The sequence below is a fragment of the Stomoxys calcitrans genome, chromosome 4 (genome assembly GCF_963082655.1).
Source record: "Stomoxys calcitrans chromosome 4, idStoCalc2.1, whole genome shotgun sequence".
Classification (NCBI taxonomy): Eukaryota; Metazoa; Arthropoda; class Insecta; order Diptera; family Muscidae; genus Stomoxys; species Stomoxys calcitrans.
In genome coordinates this window covers 101,003,497-101,019,077 of record NC_081555.1, presented here as the reverse complement: position 1 = coordinate 101,019,077, position 15,581 = coordinate 101,003,497, and the positions used below count along the sequence as shown (strand labels likewise).

Here is a 15,581-nt window from a genome sequence, read left to right as displayed (position 1 = left end):
AGTTCCAAAGAATTTTTTATAGAAAATTTAATTTTAATTTAATTTTCATCGAAAAATTTTTGTGAAATTGTTGTCAATCGAGTTTTGGATGGAAATTTAATTTTTATCGGATTTTTACACAAAAATTGATGTTTATCTAGAATAAAATCGATGTTTGTAATGGAAATTTTACGAATTCTATTAGAAAAAGTTTGTTTAAAAAAAATGGGAGTTTTTAATGAAAATTTATCCATTCCATTTTTCTATACAAATTTTATGGAATTTTCTATGAAAATTTTATGCATTGATTTTTTTCTTAAAAATTCAATGCAAACGCGAATATGCCCATTAACACTCCAAACAGGGAACAGGAATAGGGCCAAAAGAAATGGAGGCCACCGTAGCGCAGACCTTAGAACGTTTGCTTATGACGATGGATCCTGGTGAGAACATAAAAACAAATTTTCAGCGGTGATTATATCCTCCTAATGTTGGCGACATGTGTGAGGTACTATGCCACTTCTCCCCATAGAGGTGTCGCACTGCGGCACGTCGTTCAGACTAGGCTAGGCTAGTTTAACCTTGTATCAGACAGCACTCATTTATATTTGAGAACTTTTACTCTGAATACAATTCGATAAATATAGATTTTTCTCCGAAACTACGATACATATTGATTTTTCTACGATACTTTCGATATATATCGATTTTTTACGAAACTTCGATACATATTAATTTTTCTACGAAACTGCGATACGCATCGATTTTTCTACGAAACTTGGATAAATATCGATTTTTATTATAAAAACATCGATTTTTGCTATGAAAATATCCATAAATATCGATTTTTCTATCAACATTTTACGATTGTCTATGAAAATTCCATTTTTCTATCAAACTTTGATATATATAGATTTTTCAACGATACATCGATAAATATAGATTTTGCTACAAAAATTCGATACATATTTATTTTTCTACAAAAATTCGATACAGATCTATATCTCTACAAAAAATCGATACATTCGTTTTTTCTGCAAATATTCTCTGGCGAAAATTCGATATATATCGACTTCTCTATTCGATACATATTGTTTTTTTCTGCAAAATTCTTTGCCTACGGATTTATTTGTGAAAATTCGATAATTATCGATTTTTCTATCGGAATTCGGTAAATATTGATTTAAAAAATATAATAAATAACTAAAATTCTATATATATCAATGTTTCAATAAAAATTACATATTAGCGACTATCAATTTTTGTATGAAAATTGTATGCCATTTTTCAACGTTTTATCGATTTAACGATTATCGATTTTTGTGTAAAAAATCGATATATATCGATTTTTCTATGAAAATTTAAAAAAATAGATATTTTTATGAAAATTGATTGGCATATATTTTTCTATGAAAACTAAGTTGACTATCAATTTTCAACTAAAAAAACATCGTTTTTGGTATGAAAACTTTCAAAACAAGATTAACATCGATTTTCCCATGAAAACTCGATTGACATAGATTAGTGTATAAATACCGATGATTCTGTAAAAATTCTACAAATTTACATTTTTCTATAAAAAGATTGAAATGGTCGAATTTTCTATGAAAATTTCGTGTATTATTGTAAAAAAAATGTATGTTTCGACATTTGTGTAAAAAATCGACTATTATCAATTTTTCTATGAAAATTTAATAAATATCGATTATTTTATCAAAATTCGATATACATTGAAAGCTAGTTCGAAATTTTGTTTTTGCATGATAACTCCGTAAACATCAATTTACTACACCACCACTGTGGTACAGGGTGTTATAACTTTGTGCATTTGTTTGCAACGCTTAGAAGGAGAAGTACTAGACCCATTGATAAGTGTACCAATCGGATTAGAATCACTTCCTGATTCGATTTAGCTATGTCCGTCTGTCTTGTGATCAAATTACATTTATTGCTCGATTGTCATGAAATTTTGCACAAGTCTCTTTTTGGCCCAAGGACAAATGCTATTGATTTTGGTTCAGATTTAGATATAGCTCCCACATATATCTTTCATCTGATATGGCCTATTAAGGCTATAGAAGCCACAATTTTGGTCCGATCATTACAGAATTTGGCATGAGATGCTTTATTTGACGTCTAAATATGTGTGCAAAATTTTTTCAAAATCGGTCCAGACTTAGATATAGCTCCCATATACATCTTTCTTCCGATATGGCCTATTAAGGCTGTAGAAGCCACAATTTTGATCCAATCTTTACAAAATTTTCCATGAGATGTTTTATTTGACATTCCAATATGTGAGCAGAATTTCATAAAAATCGATTCCAATTTAGATGTAGCTCCCACATATATATTTCATCCGATATGGACTTTTAAGGCAGTAGAAGCCACAGTTTTGGGCAGATCTCTACAATATTGGGCGTAGAGTACGTAGACTAGTTCTATTCTCTAAATCCATTTTTTGCATAAAAATTTGAAATTATCGAATTTTCCATAAAATTTTTATGTATTGAATTTTGTAAAAAAAGTAGTGTGTATCGTTTTGAGTATAAAAATTTAATGTATCGATTTTTTTGGGAAAATTTTATGCATCGATTTTCGTATAAAAAATCCATAAACATAGATTTTTCTATGCATTTTCAAAATAGATCGTTTTTTTTGTAATAGAAAACGATTTATATTGATTTTTTGGAAAATTCAATACATATCGATTTTTCTATAGAAATGCAATACATATCACTTTTTCTATAAAAATTCGATATATTTAGATTTTTCTCTGAAAATTTGAAAAATCGATAGGCATCCAATTTCTATGAAAACACAGTTAACAATGATTTTTCGGCAAAAACTCAATTTTTCTATAAAACCTATTTCGATATTTTTGAATGAAAGCTCGATTACCATTGATTTTTCTATAAAAAATCGAATTTTCATTTTAAATCGATTTCTTATCGAAAATCAAATTTTAATTAAGAAAATCGAATTTTCTCGGAAAAATCAAATATTACAGAATTTTTATAAAATTTTTAACTTTTCCATAGAAAAAGTCATTACTAATCGATTGTTCATACACATTGAACATAAATCGTGCCTCATGAAGTAAAGTCTGAAACCCGTTGTCATTTTTTTAGATTAAACTTGCTATATATAGCCTTCAATTCTTGTTTACCACTTCTTTACGTCACCTTTCCTTTTAACCCAAATTATGATAATTTTTCAAAAAGAACGCAAAAACTTTACGTCAGTTAATTGAAATTCTTAAATCTGGTTTTGTTATAAACCATTTATTTTTGTATTTGCTTGCCAAAAACCGCGTGAACTCGTTAGCCTGAGCAATTAAGTGCTAATCAAAGACGGTGGCTAAAAAAAACGAACTTCGCATTCTATCAGTATCATTTGATTGCACGCATTGCCTTGTGATTAAAGTCGTTTTTTATGGGTTTCTGCAGCAAGTAATCTGAGTATTTAATCAAAAGCTAAAGTGATTATAAAGTTCATATATCGTTTGAGTTATTCTACACCGTTTTAGTTTATGACTTTAGTAAAGCTTATAGAAAAATTGATGTCAATCGCGTTTTTATGGAACAATCGATTTCAAGCAACTTTTTATAGAACAATCAATGTCGATTAAGTTTTTAAAGAAAATCTGATGTCAATTGTGTTTCCCAGGAAAAAATGATGACAATAAAGTTTTTATATTGAGCAGCTGTTTGTTAGGTTGATCTATTGGGTTGCCCAAAAAGTAATTGTCGGTAATATAGTAGTAATATAGTCGGCGTTGACAAATTTTTTCAACGGCTTGTGACTCTGTAATTGCATTCTTTCTTCTGTCAGTTATCAGCTGTTACTTTTAGCTTGCTTTAGAAAAAAAGTGCGCGAAATTTTGCTTACATTTGTTTGTTTGGCGCCAATTTTAATATGTGTACCACATGTATTGAAAGAAATTCATTTAACAAACCGAATCAACGCTTGTGATATGCACCTTAAACGCAATGAATTCGATCCGTTTTTAAAACGAATCATAACTGGAGATGAAAAATGGATTGTTTACAACAACGTTAGTCGAAAACGATCATGGTCCAAACATGGTGAAGGCTGATATCCACCAAAAGAAGGTTATGCTGTCTGTTTGGTGGGATTGGAATGGTGTGGTATATTTGAGCTGCTTCCAAGGAATCAAACGATTAATTCAGATGTTTACTGTCAACAATTGGACAAATTGAATACAGCCATCAAGGAGAAGCGACCAGAATTGGTCAATCGTAAAGGTGTCATGTTCCACCAAGACAACGCTAGACCGCACACATCTTTAGTCACTCGCCAAAAACTGAGTGAGCTTGGCTGGGAACTTTTGATGCATCCACCATATAGCCCTGACCTTGCACCATCAGACTACCATTTATTTCGATCTTTGCAGAACTCTTTAAATGGTAAAACTTTCGGCAATGATGAGGCTATAAAATCTCACTTGGTTCAGTTTTTTGCAGATAAAGGCCAGAAGTTCTATGAGCGTGGAATACTAAATTTGCCAAGAAGATGGCAAAAGGTTATCGAACAAAATGGCAATTATATATTTGATTAAAGTTCATTCTAAGTTTTATTAAAAATCCATTTACTTTCTTTTAAAAAATCCGCAATTACTTTTTAGGCAACCCAATATATGTCAGGTAGTCCGCCCAGTGGACCCTGCTCTGGTTGTTACAACTGCATCAGCTTCAAAGACTGCGGGATAATTATATCGGTCTACTCGACGGGACTATGGCCGACTAGCAGACTGACTTACTGACAAGGGTGGAGATTCTGGACAGCAGGCTGCCTGTGCTAATGCTTACCCTGACTAAGTGGCAGAAGGGATGTATAGGTTTGGGGGCTTCAATATCTTTACAGATGGATTGTAATACTGAATGCGGAATTCACTGCGCAGAATTTCAGATCGACGTCTCTTATCGCATGGGGGACGATTGCAGTATTTTCCAGGCGGAGGTCTTTGCGATTGCCACGCCTGAGGAGTTAATCCTGTCAAGAAGTATTGGCCGGTCAGATGTCTGCATATTTAGTCATACTCAGGCGGCGCTTAAGACTCTTATGGGTACGAACAATGGATCTAAAACGCGGCATTTGGGACTCTTTGGATCGTCTGCACAGGCAATACAAAGTGTGTCCCTGGTAACAAAGATGTGTCAGGTAACGAGAAGGCTGAGTTATTTGTAAGGGAGGGCGCATATCTTCCCACGGCCTTGATAATGGAAATTTACCCAACTCTATCACATGTCTTCTACCAGCTCCGATTATGTTATAAGAAAACGTGGTTTAACATATGGGACTCAACAGCAGATTGTGAGCATACGAAACTACTGTGGGACGAACGTTCGAATAGGTGCTCTACTATCGATGGAGAGAATAAATCTACCCGGCACGGGATAGCTGAGAGCACCACACAAGCTGAAACATTGAGGTCTGATCTGTATGGTGTTCATTGATGTCCCGAGAAGCTTAGCTGCGAGCTATCTGGGCACGTCTACAGGTTGCGGATAGTGGAATGCTCCATACGGAGTAGCTACAACGGCAATCGCGGACAATCAGCGATATCAAGCGGAGAGTCTTAGTGAGAGGTCGGGCGGCACCGACTCTTGAACAAATACTGAGTGCCTATGATGCTCGATATGACAAGGCGAGTTATTGGCGCTCTTAAATAGCCAATGGTCACCTTGTTCGCTCGCCGATCGGTCCTTTGGACCGGAACGAGCTTGCTCATACAAGAAGATGTGGCTACAACATCAATAACAGCAGGATTAATCTAGGCATCGTTTTTGGAATTCTAATAATCTAACAGGAGGTCACCGTAACGCAGAGGTTAGCATGTGCACCTATGACGCTGAACGCCTGGGTTCGAATCCTGGCTAGAGCATCAGATTGCTGGCAACATTTGTGAGGTACTATGTCATATAAAATTTTCTCTCCACAGAGGTGTCGCACTGCGGCACACCTTTCGGACTCTGCTATAAAAAGGAGGCCCCTTATCACTGAGCTTAAAACTTGAATCGGACTACACTCATTGATATGTGAGAAGTTTGCCCCAGTTCCTTAGTGGAATGTTCATGGGCAAAATTTGCAATAAGCTAAGTACACATATGACTCGCATAGGCAATGACGACATCTGCCGCTGGTGTCAGGAAACTGACTCCCACAAAGGATAGTAATCATTTACTATGCCAATGTCCGGTCATTAAGTCATAGAAGGAATCTTTTTTCATGGGTGACTTGGGGATGCTGGAAACCAAGCAACGGTTCTGACTGGGTTTGACTTGGCAAAATCCAGGCATATCTTGGTCTTCCTTTATCTCAAATGTGGACACAAACCTCTCCGCGGTGTCATCTGGTTAGCCACCTTTAACATCCGTTAAAGGTAGGGAGCAAAAAATGCCACCAGTTCACCTGTAGAACGTTTTCCATGACAAGGAAAATTTTGAGAAATTACTATGAAAAAAAACGAAGAAGATAAAAAACGGATCCCCCCAATGTTGATAACCCCCGCAAACGTTTTATGAACCAAGCTTCGTGTATCTGCACCTGAAATGTCCGCACTCTTTATAGAGAGGATGCAGTATTCGCACTGGCGGATGTATTGCAGAAATGCAGGCGAGATCGGGCTCGGGAAGGGCTCCACAACTACAGCGAGAGGTGACGCCTTATATAATAGCTGCCATGAGACGAGGCATGAGTTTGGCTGTGGATTTGTGGATAGTCGGAGACTGAAACACCTTGTCTCCAGGTTTACTCCGGTGGATGAGAGGCTAGCCACAATCCGCATAAAGACCAAATTCTTCAAAATCAGCATTTTTTGCGTCCATGCCCTGAGAGAAGACAAGAACGAACAGACCAAGGATATTTTCTACGAGCGCCTAAAAGATAATGTAACCGCTGGCCTAATCTTGGTAAAATCGTTGTGGGAGATTTTGTAAAAAATTTAAGGAAAATATATCTTTAGCCCCCCCGTCCGATACGGGATGACTATGAGCACCACACAGGCTGGAACTTTGAGCTTTGACTTGTGTGGTGCCCATCGTTATCACGGGAAGCTTAGCTGAAAGCTACCGGGCGCGTCCACAGGTTGCGGATGGTGGAAAGCTCCGCTTTTATGCGGAGTACCTGCAAATGCGGCCGCGGGCAGTCAGCAATTCACGAGAGGAGAGTCTCAGTGAGGAGTCTGGTGGCACTGGCTCATAATTAAATACTGAGTGCCAATGATACTCGAGATGACAAGGCGAGTTATTGGCGCCTTCAAATAACCAATGGCCAACATCAGCGTCTGTTCCCAGGTTAGAGGCGGCTGGCGGCGAGCGTCGGATCTTGGAGCAAGCGGCTCGCCACAACGAGGGATACATGTGCAATCCCACAAAACCCATGCGGTTGGGGCGCTGGGCCAGTAACCCGCCCTCGGAAAACTATGAGAAATAAAGGAATAGTAAAAACGGACCCCCCCCAACGTTGACGACCCAGGCAAACGAAAAAAGGACCATGATTTGCGGATCTTCACCAAGAATGTCCGCACTCTTTATAGAGAAGTTGCAGTATACGCGCTTGCGGATGTATTAGAGAAGTACAAGGCAGATACCGCCTTACAGGAAGTGCGATGGACTGGGAATGGCGTCACTAAAACACCAAACGGTGACGAACTATACAATATCTGCCATAACACGAGGCATGAATTTGTTTGTGGACTTGTGGATAGTCGGAGACTGAAAGACCTTGTCTCCAGCTTTACTCCGGTGGATGAAAGGCTAGCACACAATCCGCATAAAAGCCAAATTTTTCAACATCAGCCTTATTTGAGCCCATGCCCCGACGGAAGACAAAGACGAGCAGACCCAGGATATTTCCTACGAGCGCCTAGAGACAGAATATGACCGCTGCCCCGCCCATGATATTTAAATCGTTCTGGGAGATTTTAATGCGAAGATAGTGAAGGAAGACATTTTTGGTCCAACAGTCGGAAAGTTTAGCCTCCACGAGATAACGTCCAGTAATGGGTTGAGGCTGATAGGCAAAAAACATGGTAGTTAGCAGCACCAGATTTCAACATAAAAATATTCACAAAGCCACATGGTTGTCACCCGATCAAAACACGAGGAACCAAATTGATCGCGTTGTAATAGATGAAAGGCATTCATCCAGCGTGTTAAATGTACGATCAATCCGTACGACCAAGAGTGTCGAGATGCTACTGATGCCAAGAATGCAGCATATAAAGCAACCCTGCAATCAGTACCAACGCTCAGGTATCGGGAGAAAAGGAGAGAGGAGAAACGTCTATTCTGCAGAAAGAAAAATGAAATGGGAAGACGTGAGTGTGAGCGAATTGAGATGTACAGGAGTCAGAATGAAGTCCGGAAATCCTACCAAAGAATTAATCATCAAGCTGATGGCTTTGGTGCAGGCACATCCACCTGCAGAGGCAAAGAAGGAAATCTGGTAACTGACACAGATAACATGCTGAGGATATAAAAAGAACATTTTACCCAATTGCTAGTGTCCGACGTTGACGGCGAAAAGGATACCGCAGAACCCATCAATGATGATGATATTGAATGTTTACCTCCTAGTCAGAATGAGGTTCAAGTAGCAGTGACCCGACTAAAGAACAGCAATGCAGCAGGAGCCGACGGGTTACCCACAGAACTATTTGAGATCGGATGCGACACGCTGATAAGGCGTATGCATCAGCTTATCCGCGCAAACTGGAAATACGCTAGAAATACGCATACCCGATGATTGGAACCTCATCATACTATGTCCGCATCGCATACAAGATACTCTCGAGCGTACTGTGTGAAAGATTAAAACCTAAAGTCAATGAGATAATTGGGACCTATCAATACGACTTTAGAAAAGGTCGCCTTGTACAACTGATCAGATAAAGAAAAGACACTGATACTACCCGTGTTGTTATATATTTCTGGAGGAATGTTTGCTTGTGAATGTAGATGAGCAGTGCTTGAGGTGTTTGAGAGAAAGATTCTTCGTAAAATATATGGACCAGTTTGCGCTAATGAAGAATATAGGCGATGTATAAACCGTGTACGTGCTGCATGATGACGATAGCATAGTTACACGGCTGCGTTGTCTGGGTCTTGTTGTTAGAATGAATGAAGAAGCTGCAGCAAAGAAGTCTTTTGAAGGCAAACACGGTGGTACATGCAAACCGGAACAACCAAGATCCCAATGGAAAGATCAAGTGGCGGGAGACATCTCGAAACTTGGTGTCAGAGATTTTAGAAGGAGCGCAGAAGATCGAGGCGCTAGGAATGCTATTCTACGTTCGGCTAATAGGACAAATGTTCCATCATAGTCAGTTTAATTAAGTAAGATCTTTTTTTTCATTCAGACATTGGAGGAGTTAAGAGGAAAGAATCCGGATAGATTTAAATCTTTCATCCTATCATCAAAATGGTACTAGAGAGTGCATTGATATGATGTTCCGGAATTATTGGCAATGTCTGTTGAACTACTTGGATATTAGAGAGAAACGCTATTGAGAAATCACAATATGGCCTCGACAATACCTGGACGTCTATGTCTGGTATCATACTCATTCAACCTAACCTAACCTAATTATTATCTCATAACTAGAGTCCGAACTTCTATGGAAAATCGAATTTTGCCATCAATTATTTGCGATATGCGGTGGTATTTTCCATTTATACATGCAGAATCGAAGTTCTAAAGTCTTTATATGTTTAAAAAATTAAATTTTGTAACTAATAACTACCGCATTTGCAAAATAATCGATATCAAAATTTGATTTTTCATAAGAATCCCGACTTTACTCGTAAGAGATGATTTGAGATAGCTTACATTTTAAGCTCATCATATCTCATAACTGTAATGCCTCACTCACTACTTCTAGTTAAATCCTATCTCTCTCATTCTCTCTCTCTCTCTGTTCAGCCTTATTTGTGTATACTCATAATGTGCTTTTCAAACTGTTAACGGTACTAAGAACTAAATGAACCATAGTAAATTTGAAAAGAATCTGCAAATACTTATACATATGCATTAAAAAAAAAAAAAAAACAACAACACTGAATAGTAACAAAAAAAAAAACATATATATATATATGTATGTATGTATATTGAAATGAAGCTTGTGTCTAATTTGCCATGAAATCGCTCATACGAATTGTCTTGCAATCAAATTGAATCAAACGACAGCTGTTACTGCCGATGATGGACGGTAGCGGCACAACGGCAGCGACTGCGACGGCGACAGTGATAGCAGTGACGTAGCCGTAGTCGACGCTGGGACAGGCTACTACAGGCCACAAAATGTGTTCACACTTTAACTTATGCGATGGTCTACGGTTCGCGAGACAATCAGTCTTGAAGATTTCGTTAAGCGATTAACATTCAAAATTACAAAAGAAACAAATTTCGCTCTTACAAAATCGGATATCCAAATAAAACAAAAAAAAAATTAAGCGAAAAAAAAAACAAGTTGAAAACAATTAAAAAGATTTGTAAAAGGCTTGCGGCGAGAGAAAGAAAAAATCGAGAAAACAGCAAGACAACAATAAAAAGTTGTTTGCTGGGTTTTATAGGCAAGCGGCATTGCTGTAGAGTGTAAACAAGGTTTAAAAAGTGTTCAATTAGAAAAAAATTTATAGAAAAAGAAATTGAAATTAAAAAAAATAATACATACATATATATATGCAAACAAATCATTTGCTATTGCTGCAGTTATTGAAATTAAGAAATTCAAAAATAAAATTAAAACAAAAATTTTATCGGATCCCGAATTTACATAAGTGACAAACATCAGCTAACAGCAAAAAAATGGCTCAAAATTCAGAGGTGTGTTTTTAAAAATGTATTTATTTTTAAATTAAATTTTTATTTTTAATATTTTTTTTGTAAGAATAAAAGTGTTCATTGACCTACTAATATTATTAATATTTATAAACAACAATGTGAATGTTTTTTGTTGTTGTTTTATTTTAATATTCTTTTCTTTTGTCAAGTATTGATCCAAAAAAAGAAACGAATCAAACAACAACAAGAACAAATCAAATTGAGAGAATTATCCCCAGCCACATATACAAACATCATCTGGTTCTGCAAAATTTTTGAAACACTCATCGAATGTGAGAAAAGCTGAAAAGTGTTTTACCAAAAAACGAAAAAAACGTTTTTAAACAAAAAATCAAAAAAAGACGAAAGAAAAAGAAAACTGCACGGGTATCGAGTGGAAAATTCCCACAACTATAAATACTTGTAAATGCATACGCACAAAACACTTGTTGAACAAACGCCTCTGAGGCGCTCGCATGGACTAACTCCAATCTTATGGATAAAAGATGGGCAAACAATTTGCAGAATTCTAAAGAAACAAAATTTTGACAACATTTACAATGGGAAACAAGTAAAAAGAACTTGGGATATCCACCACCTAAGATATATATGTAAACCACCTTTCGCCAAAATCCGGTGAAAAATGCATACCTTATGCCCCATAGCAGCTATATAGCGAAATATGTTCCGATTTGGATCAAATACTTATAAGTACAAGTCATTGTTCAATTGTGTATAACAAAATATTTGTCTTTAAAGTAGCTATATCTAACAAGTAAGAGCGTGTTAAGTTCGGCTGGGCCGAATCTTATATACCCTCCACCATTGATGGCATTTGTGGAGTTCTATGCGCGGTATCTCTTTTTAGGCTAACAAAGAATATTGAATAAGAACTGTTATGCTACTGGAGCTATATCAAGTTATATTCCGATGCGGACCATAAATGAATGCTGAACATTGCAGAAGTCATTGTGTAATATTTCAGTTCATTCCAATAAGAATTGCCTCTTGTAGGGGCTCAAGAAGCAAAATCTGGAGATCGGTTTATATGGGAGCTGTATCAAGCTATTGATCGATTTATACCATATTAGATACGTATGTTGAAGGTTATGTGATAAGCCGTTGTACAAAATTTCTGCCAAATCGGATAAGAATTACGCCCTCTAGAGGCTCAAGAAGTCAAGATCCAAGATCGGTTTATATGACAGCTATATCAAAACATAGACTGATTTGAACTATACTTAGCGCAGTTAAAGGAAGTGATACCAAAACACCACGTGCAAAATTTCAGTCCATTCAGATGAGAATTGGGCTCTCTAGAGGAATTCGTGCAAAATTTTAGTCAAATTGGATGAGAATTACGCCCTCTATAGGCTCAAGAACTCAAGACCCAAGATCGGTTTATATGGCAGTTATATCAAAACATGGACCGATTTGGCCCATTTACAATCCCAACCGACCTACACTAATAAAAAGTATTTGTGCAAAATTTTAAACGGCTAGCTTTACTCCTTCGAAAGTAAGCGTGCTTTCGACAGAGAGACGGACGGACAGACATGGCTAGATCGACTTAAGATGACTTGACGATCAAGAATATATATACTTTATGGGGTCTCAGACGCATATTTCGAGGTGTTACAAACTGAATGACGAAAATAGTATACCCTCATCCTATGGTGGAGGGTATAAAAATAAACCGATCTGAACCATATAAGACATGGATAACGAAAAGCCTTACATAAGTCACTGTGTCAAATTTCAGTGAATTCGGATTATAAATGCGCCTTTTATGGGAACAAGACCTTAAATCGAGATTTCGGTCCATATCCAAATCTGGACCGATTTGGGCCAAGTTGCAGAAAAATGTCGAAGAGCCTAACACAACTCACTGTCCCAAATCTCGGCGAAATCGGACAATAAATGCGCCTTTATGGCCCAAAACCTTAAATCGAAAGATCGGTCTATATGGCAGCCATATCCAAATCTGGACCGATCTAAGCCAAATTGAAGAAGAACGTCGAAGGGCCTAACATAACCCACTCTTTTAAATTTCGGCGACAGCGGACAATAAATGCGTCTTTTATAGGCCCACAACCTTAAATCGAGAGAACGGTCTATATGACAGCTATATCCATCCGGATCGGTCTATATGGCAGCTATATCCATACCTGGACCGATCAGGGCCAAAATGAAGAAGCATGTCGAGGAGAATAACACAACTCACTGTCCCAAATTTCAGCAAAATCGGATAATAAATGTGGCTTTTATGGGCCTAAGACCCTAAATAGGTGGATCGGTCTATATGGCAGCTATATCCAAATCTGAACCGATCTGGGCCAAATTAAAGAAGCATGTCGAGGGGTCTAACACAACTCACTGTTCCAAATTTCAGCAAAATCGGATAGTAATTGTGGCTTTTAAGGGCCTAAGACCCTAAATCGGAGGATCGGTCTATATGGGGGCTATATCAAGATATAGTCCGATATAGCCCATCTTCGAACTTAACCTGTTTATGGACAAAAAAAAGAAGCTGTGCAAAGTTTCAGCTCAATATCTCTATTTTTTTAAAGATTGTAGCGTGATTTCAACAGACAGACGGACAGATGCACGAACTTGGCTAGATCGTCTTAGATTTTTACGCTGATCAAGAATATATATACTTTATAGGGTCGGAAGTGGATATTTCGATGTATTGCAAACGGAATGACAAAATGAATATACCCCCAACCTGCAGTGGTGGGTATAAAAATGTTGAGAAATTCTTCTACAGAAAAACAATTTGTTGAGATTCCATTGCAGGATATTTTCCGGCTTTGGACCATTGTTCATATCATATTTATAGCATAGCAAAGAACTTATAAAAGTTGAGCAAGTGTGTGTTATTGTTTAAAGAACTTTAACTGGTAAGTGGATCGCGATTTCTGCTACCATGTAAATGCGATGTAAATTGAGCAGCACCTTTCCCAAATTGATTAAGGTGCCCTACATACCCAAAGATTATTGAGTACGGTGTAGAACATGATTATGTTTTGAAACAGGGCTGAATAAGTCCTCTAACTCTTCTTAGCGCAGCAAGAGAGAATAAAGCCTAACTTTCCACTATTTCCATAGTCGGCAAACATGACCGGTTTGGGGGGTGTTTTGAGCTATCGGTCGGCCATTCAGTGCCTTGACCTTGAAAATATATATCAGATTCGTGTTCTACTCTAAACTACCTCTTATTTGAGCCTTGTGCCCATCGGACCACTTTCGGATATGGGTGGCGTTTTTGGGGTAAGGGGGAGGGTCCGCCTCTCGATATCTAAAAATAATATAGGCTATGTTTCCTTCCAGACAAACGTACACAATCTATGAACATTTTAAGAAATTCGGTTCAGCCAAGTATCATATAGTCATAATGGGTCTAATGGCGTTATTGAGGGGTGGCGTGACCCCCTATACTTCGATCTGATTATGTATGCCAGATTCGAAATCTACTTCCGAATACGTTTCATTTGAGCCCCATATTGAAATGAATGTCCAATATGTCTGTTAGGGGGAGTTTTGCGATTGGGGCGGCCCGATGGATACTTAGACTCAAATCAAATACCATATTCGTATTCTACTCTCCAATACCTTTTATTTGATACCTATATTGTCCCGATGGGTCTACTTTTGATTTTTGGTTGTGTTTTCGACATAAGGGGGAGGGTACGTCCCCCTTCCGATACCGAAAAACTATGTTTCCTTTCATACTAACCTATACAACATGCGAAAATTTCAAGAAAATCGGTTCTGCCGTTTTCAGTCTATACGGAACAAACAAACCGAGTCCCATATATCCGTGATTGGCTAATGTGCCCATTTTGGGTGTTTTCGTGGGGGTAGGGTGACCCCCAATACTTCGACAAGAATTTGTATGCCAGATTCGTTATCTACTCCTGCATACTTTTCATTTGATACCCATATTGTCCTTTTCGGTCCACTTTTGATTTTGGGCGGTGTTTTTGGGGTAACGGATAAGGGTCCGCCCCCTTCCGTTATCAATAAATTATAAAGCCTATTCCTACTTCGTAATCTACTCCCAAATACCTTTCATTTGAGTCCCATATTGTCATGATCATCTAATAAACCTATTTTAAGGGGTTTTGGGGCTGGGGCGGCCCCCAGGTACTTGGACCCTACTTTTATTATTTTGTCAAAATCTTATTTCTTCGCGTTATTGAGTCTTTATTTAATGACCAATGACCACACAAAGGGGAGATTCTTTTAAAGGGTTTTTGTAGAAAAACAAGTAAGGACGGGCTAAAATCGGACAAAACCGACCTTTTCATACCCTTAACCACAGTGGGTATGCAAATTTGCAATTTTTGACCTCAGTCTGACTAGGCATTGATCTGGAATTGGTTCGCTGGTATCCTCATTGCCACCATTATCGGGTACCAACAGCTGGCAGAAATGTTCTTCTCATATCTTAAACACACTTTCTGTATCTGTTACCAGATTTCCTTCTTTGTGACTGCAGGGAGATGTGCCTCAACCAAGGCCATTGGTTTGTTATTAAATTCTTTGGTAAGATTTTCAAACTTTATTATGACTCCTGAACATTACGATTCGCTCACACTCGCGTCTTTCCATTTCTCTTCTTCTACATGTTGAATATAAGACGTTTCACTTTTCCCTCTTCTCTCGATAAATGTCTTTAGCCTTGCGCATTGTTGCTGGTCGTTTCCTGGGTTCTTTGCCGTTGCCACCTGTCATCTTTCCTGCAGTTT

General features: G+C 37.8%; 2 protein-coding genes across 2 annotated transcripts in view; one reads left to right on the top strand and one right to left on the bottom strand.

Annotated features, from left to right (window-relative positions):
• LOC106083204 (putative uncharacterized protein DDB_G0282133) overlaps nucleotides 1–15,581 on the bottom strand; it is a 210,164-nt gene that overhangs the window by 60,485 nt on the left and 134,098 nt on the right. The window lies entirely within an intron of this gene.
• LOC106083234 (proton-coupled amino acid transporter 1) overlaps nucleotides 10,469–15,581 on the top strand; it is a 69,001-nt gene continuing 63,888 nt past the window's right edge. The window contains exon 1 of the mRNA XM_013246143.2: nucleotides 10,469–10,830. Within this exon, the coding sequence (XP_013101597.1) occupies nucleotides 10,813–10,830 (18 nt within the window). The 5' untranslated portion in view covers nucleotides 10,469–10,812. The remainder of the gene's footprint in view (nucleotides 10,831–15,581) is intronic.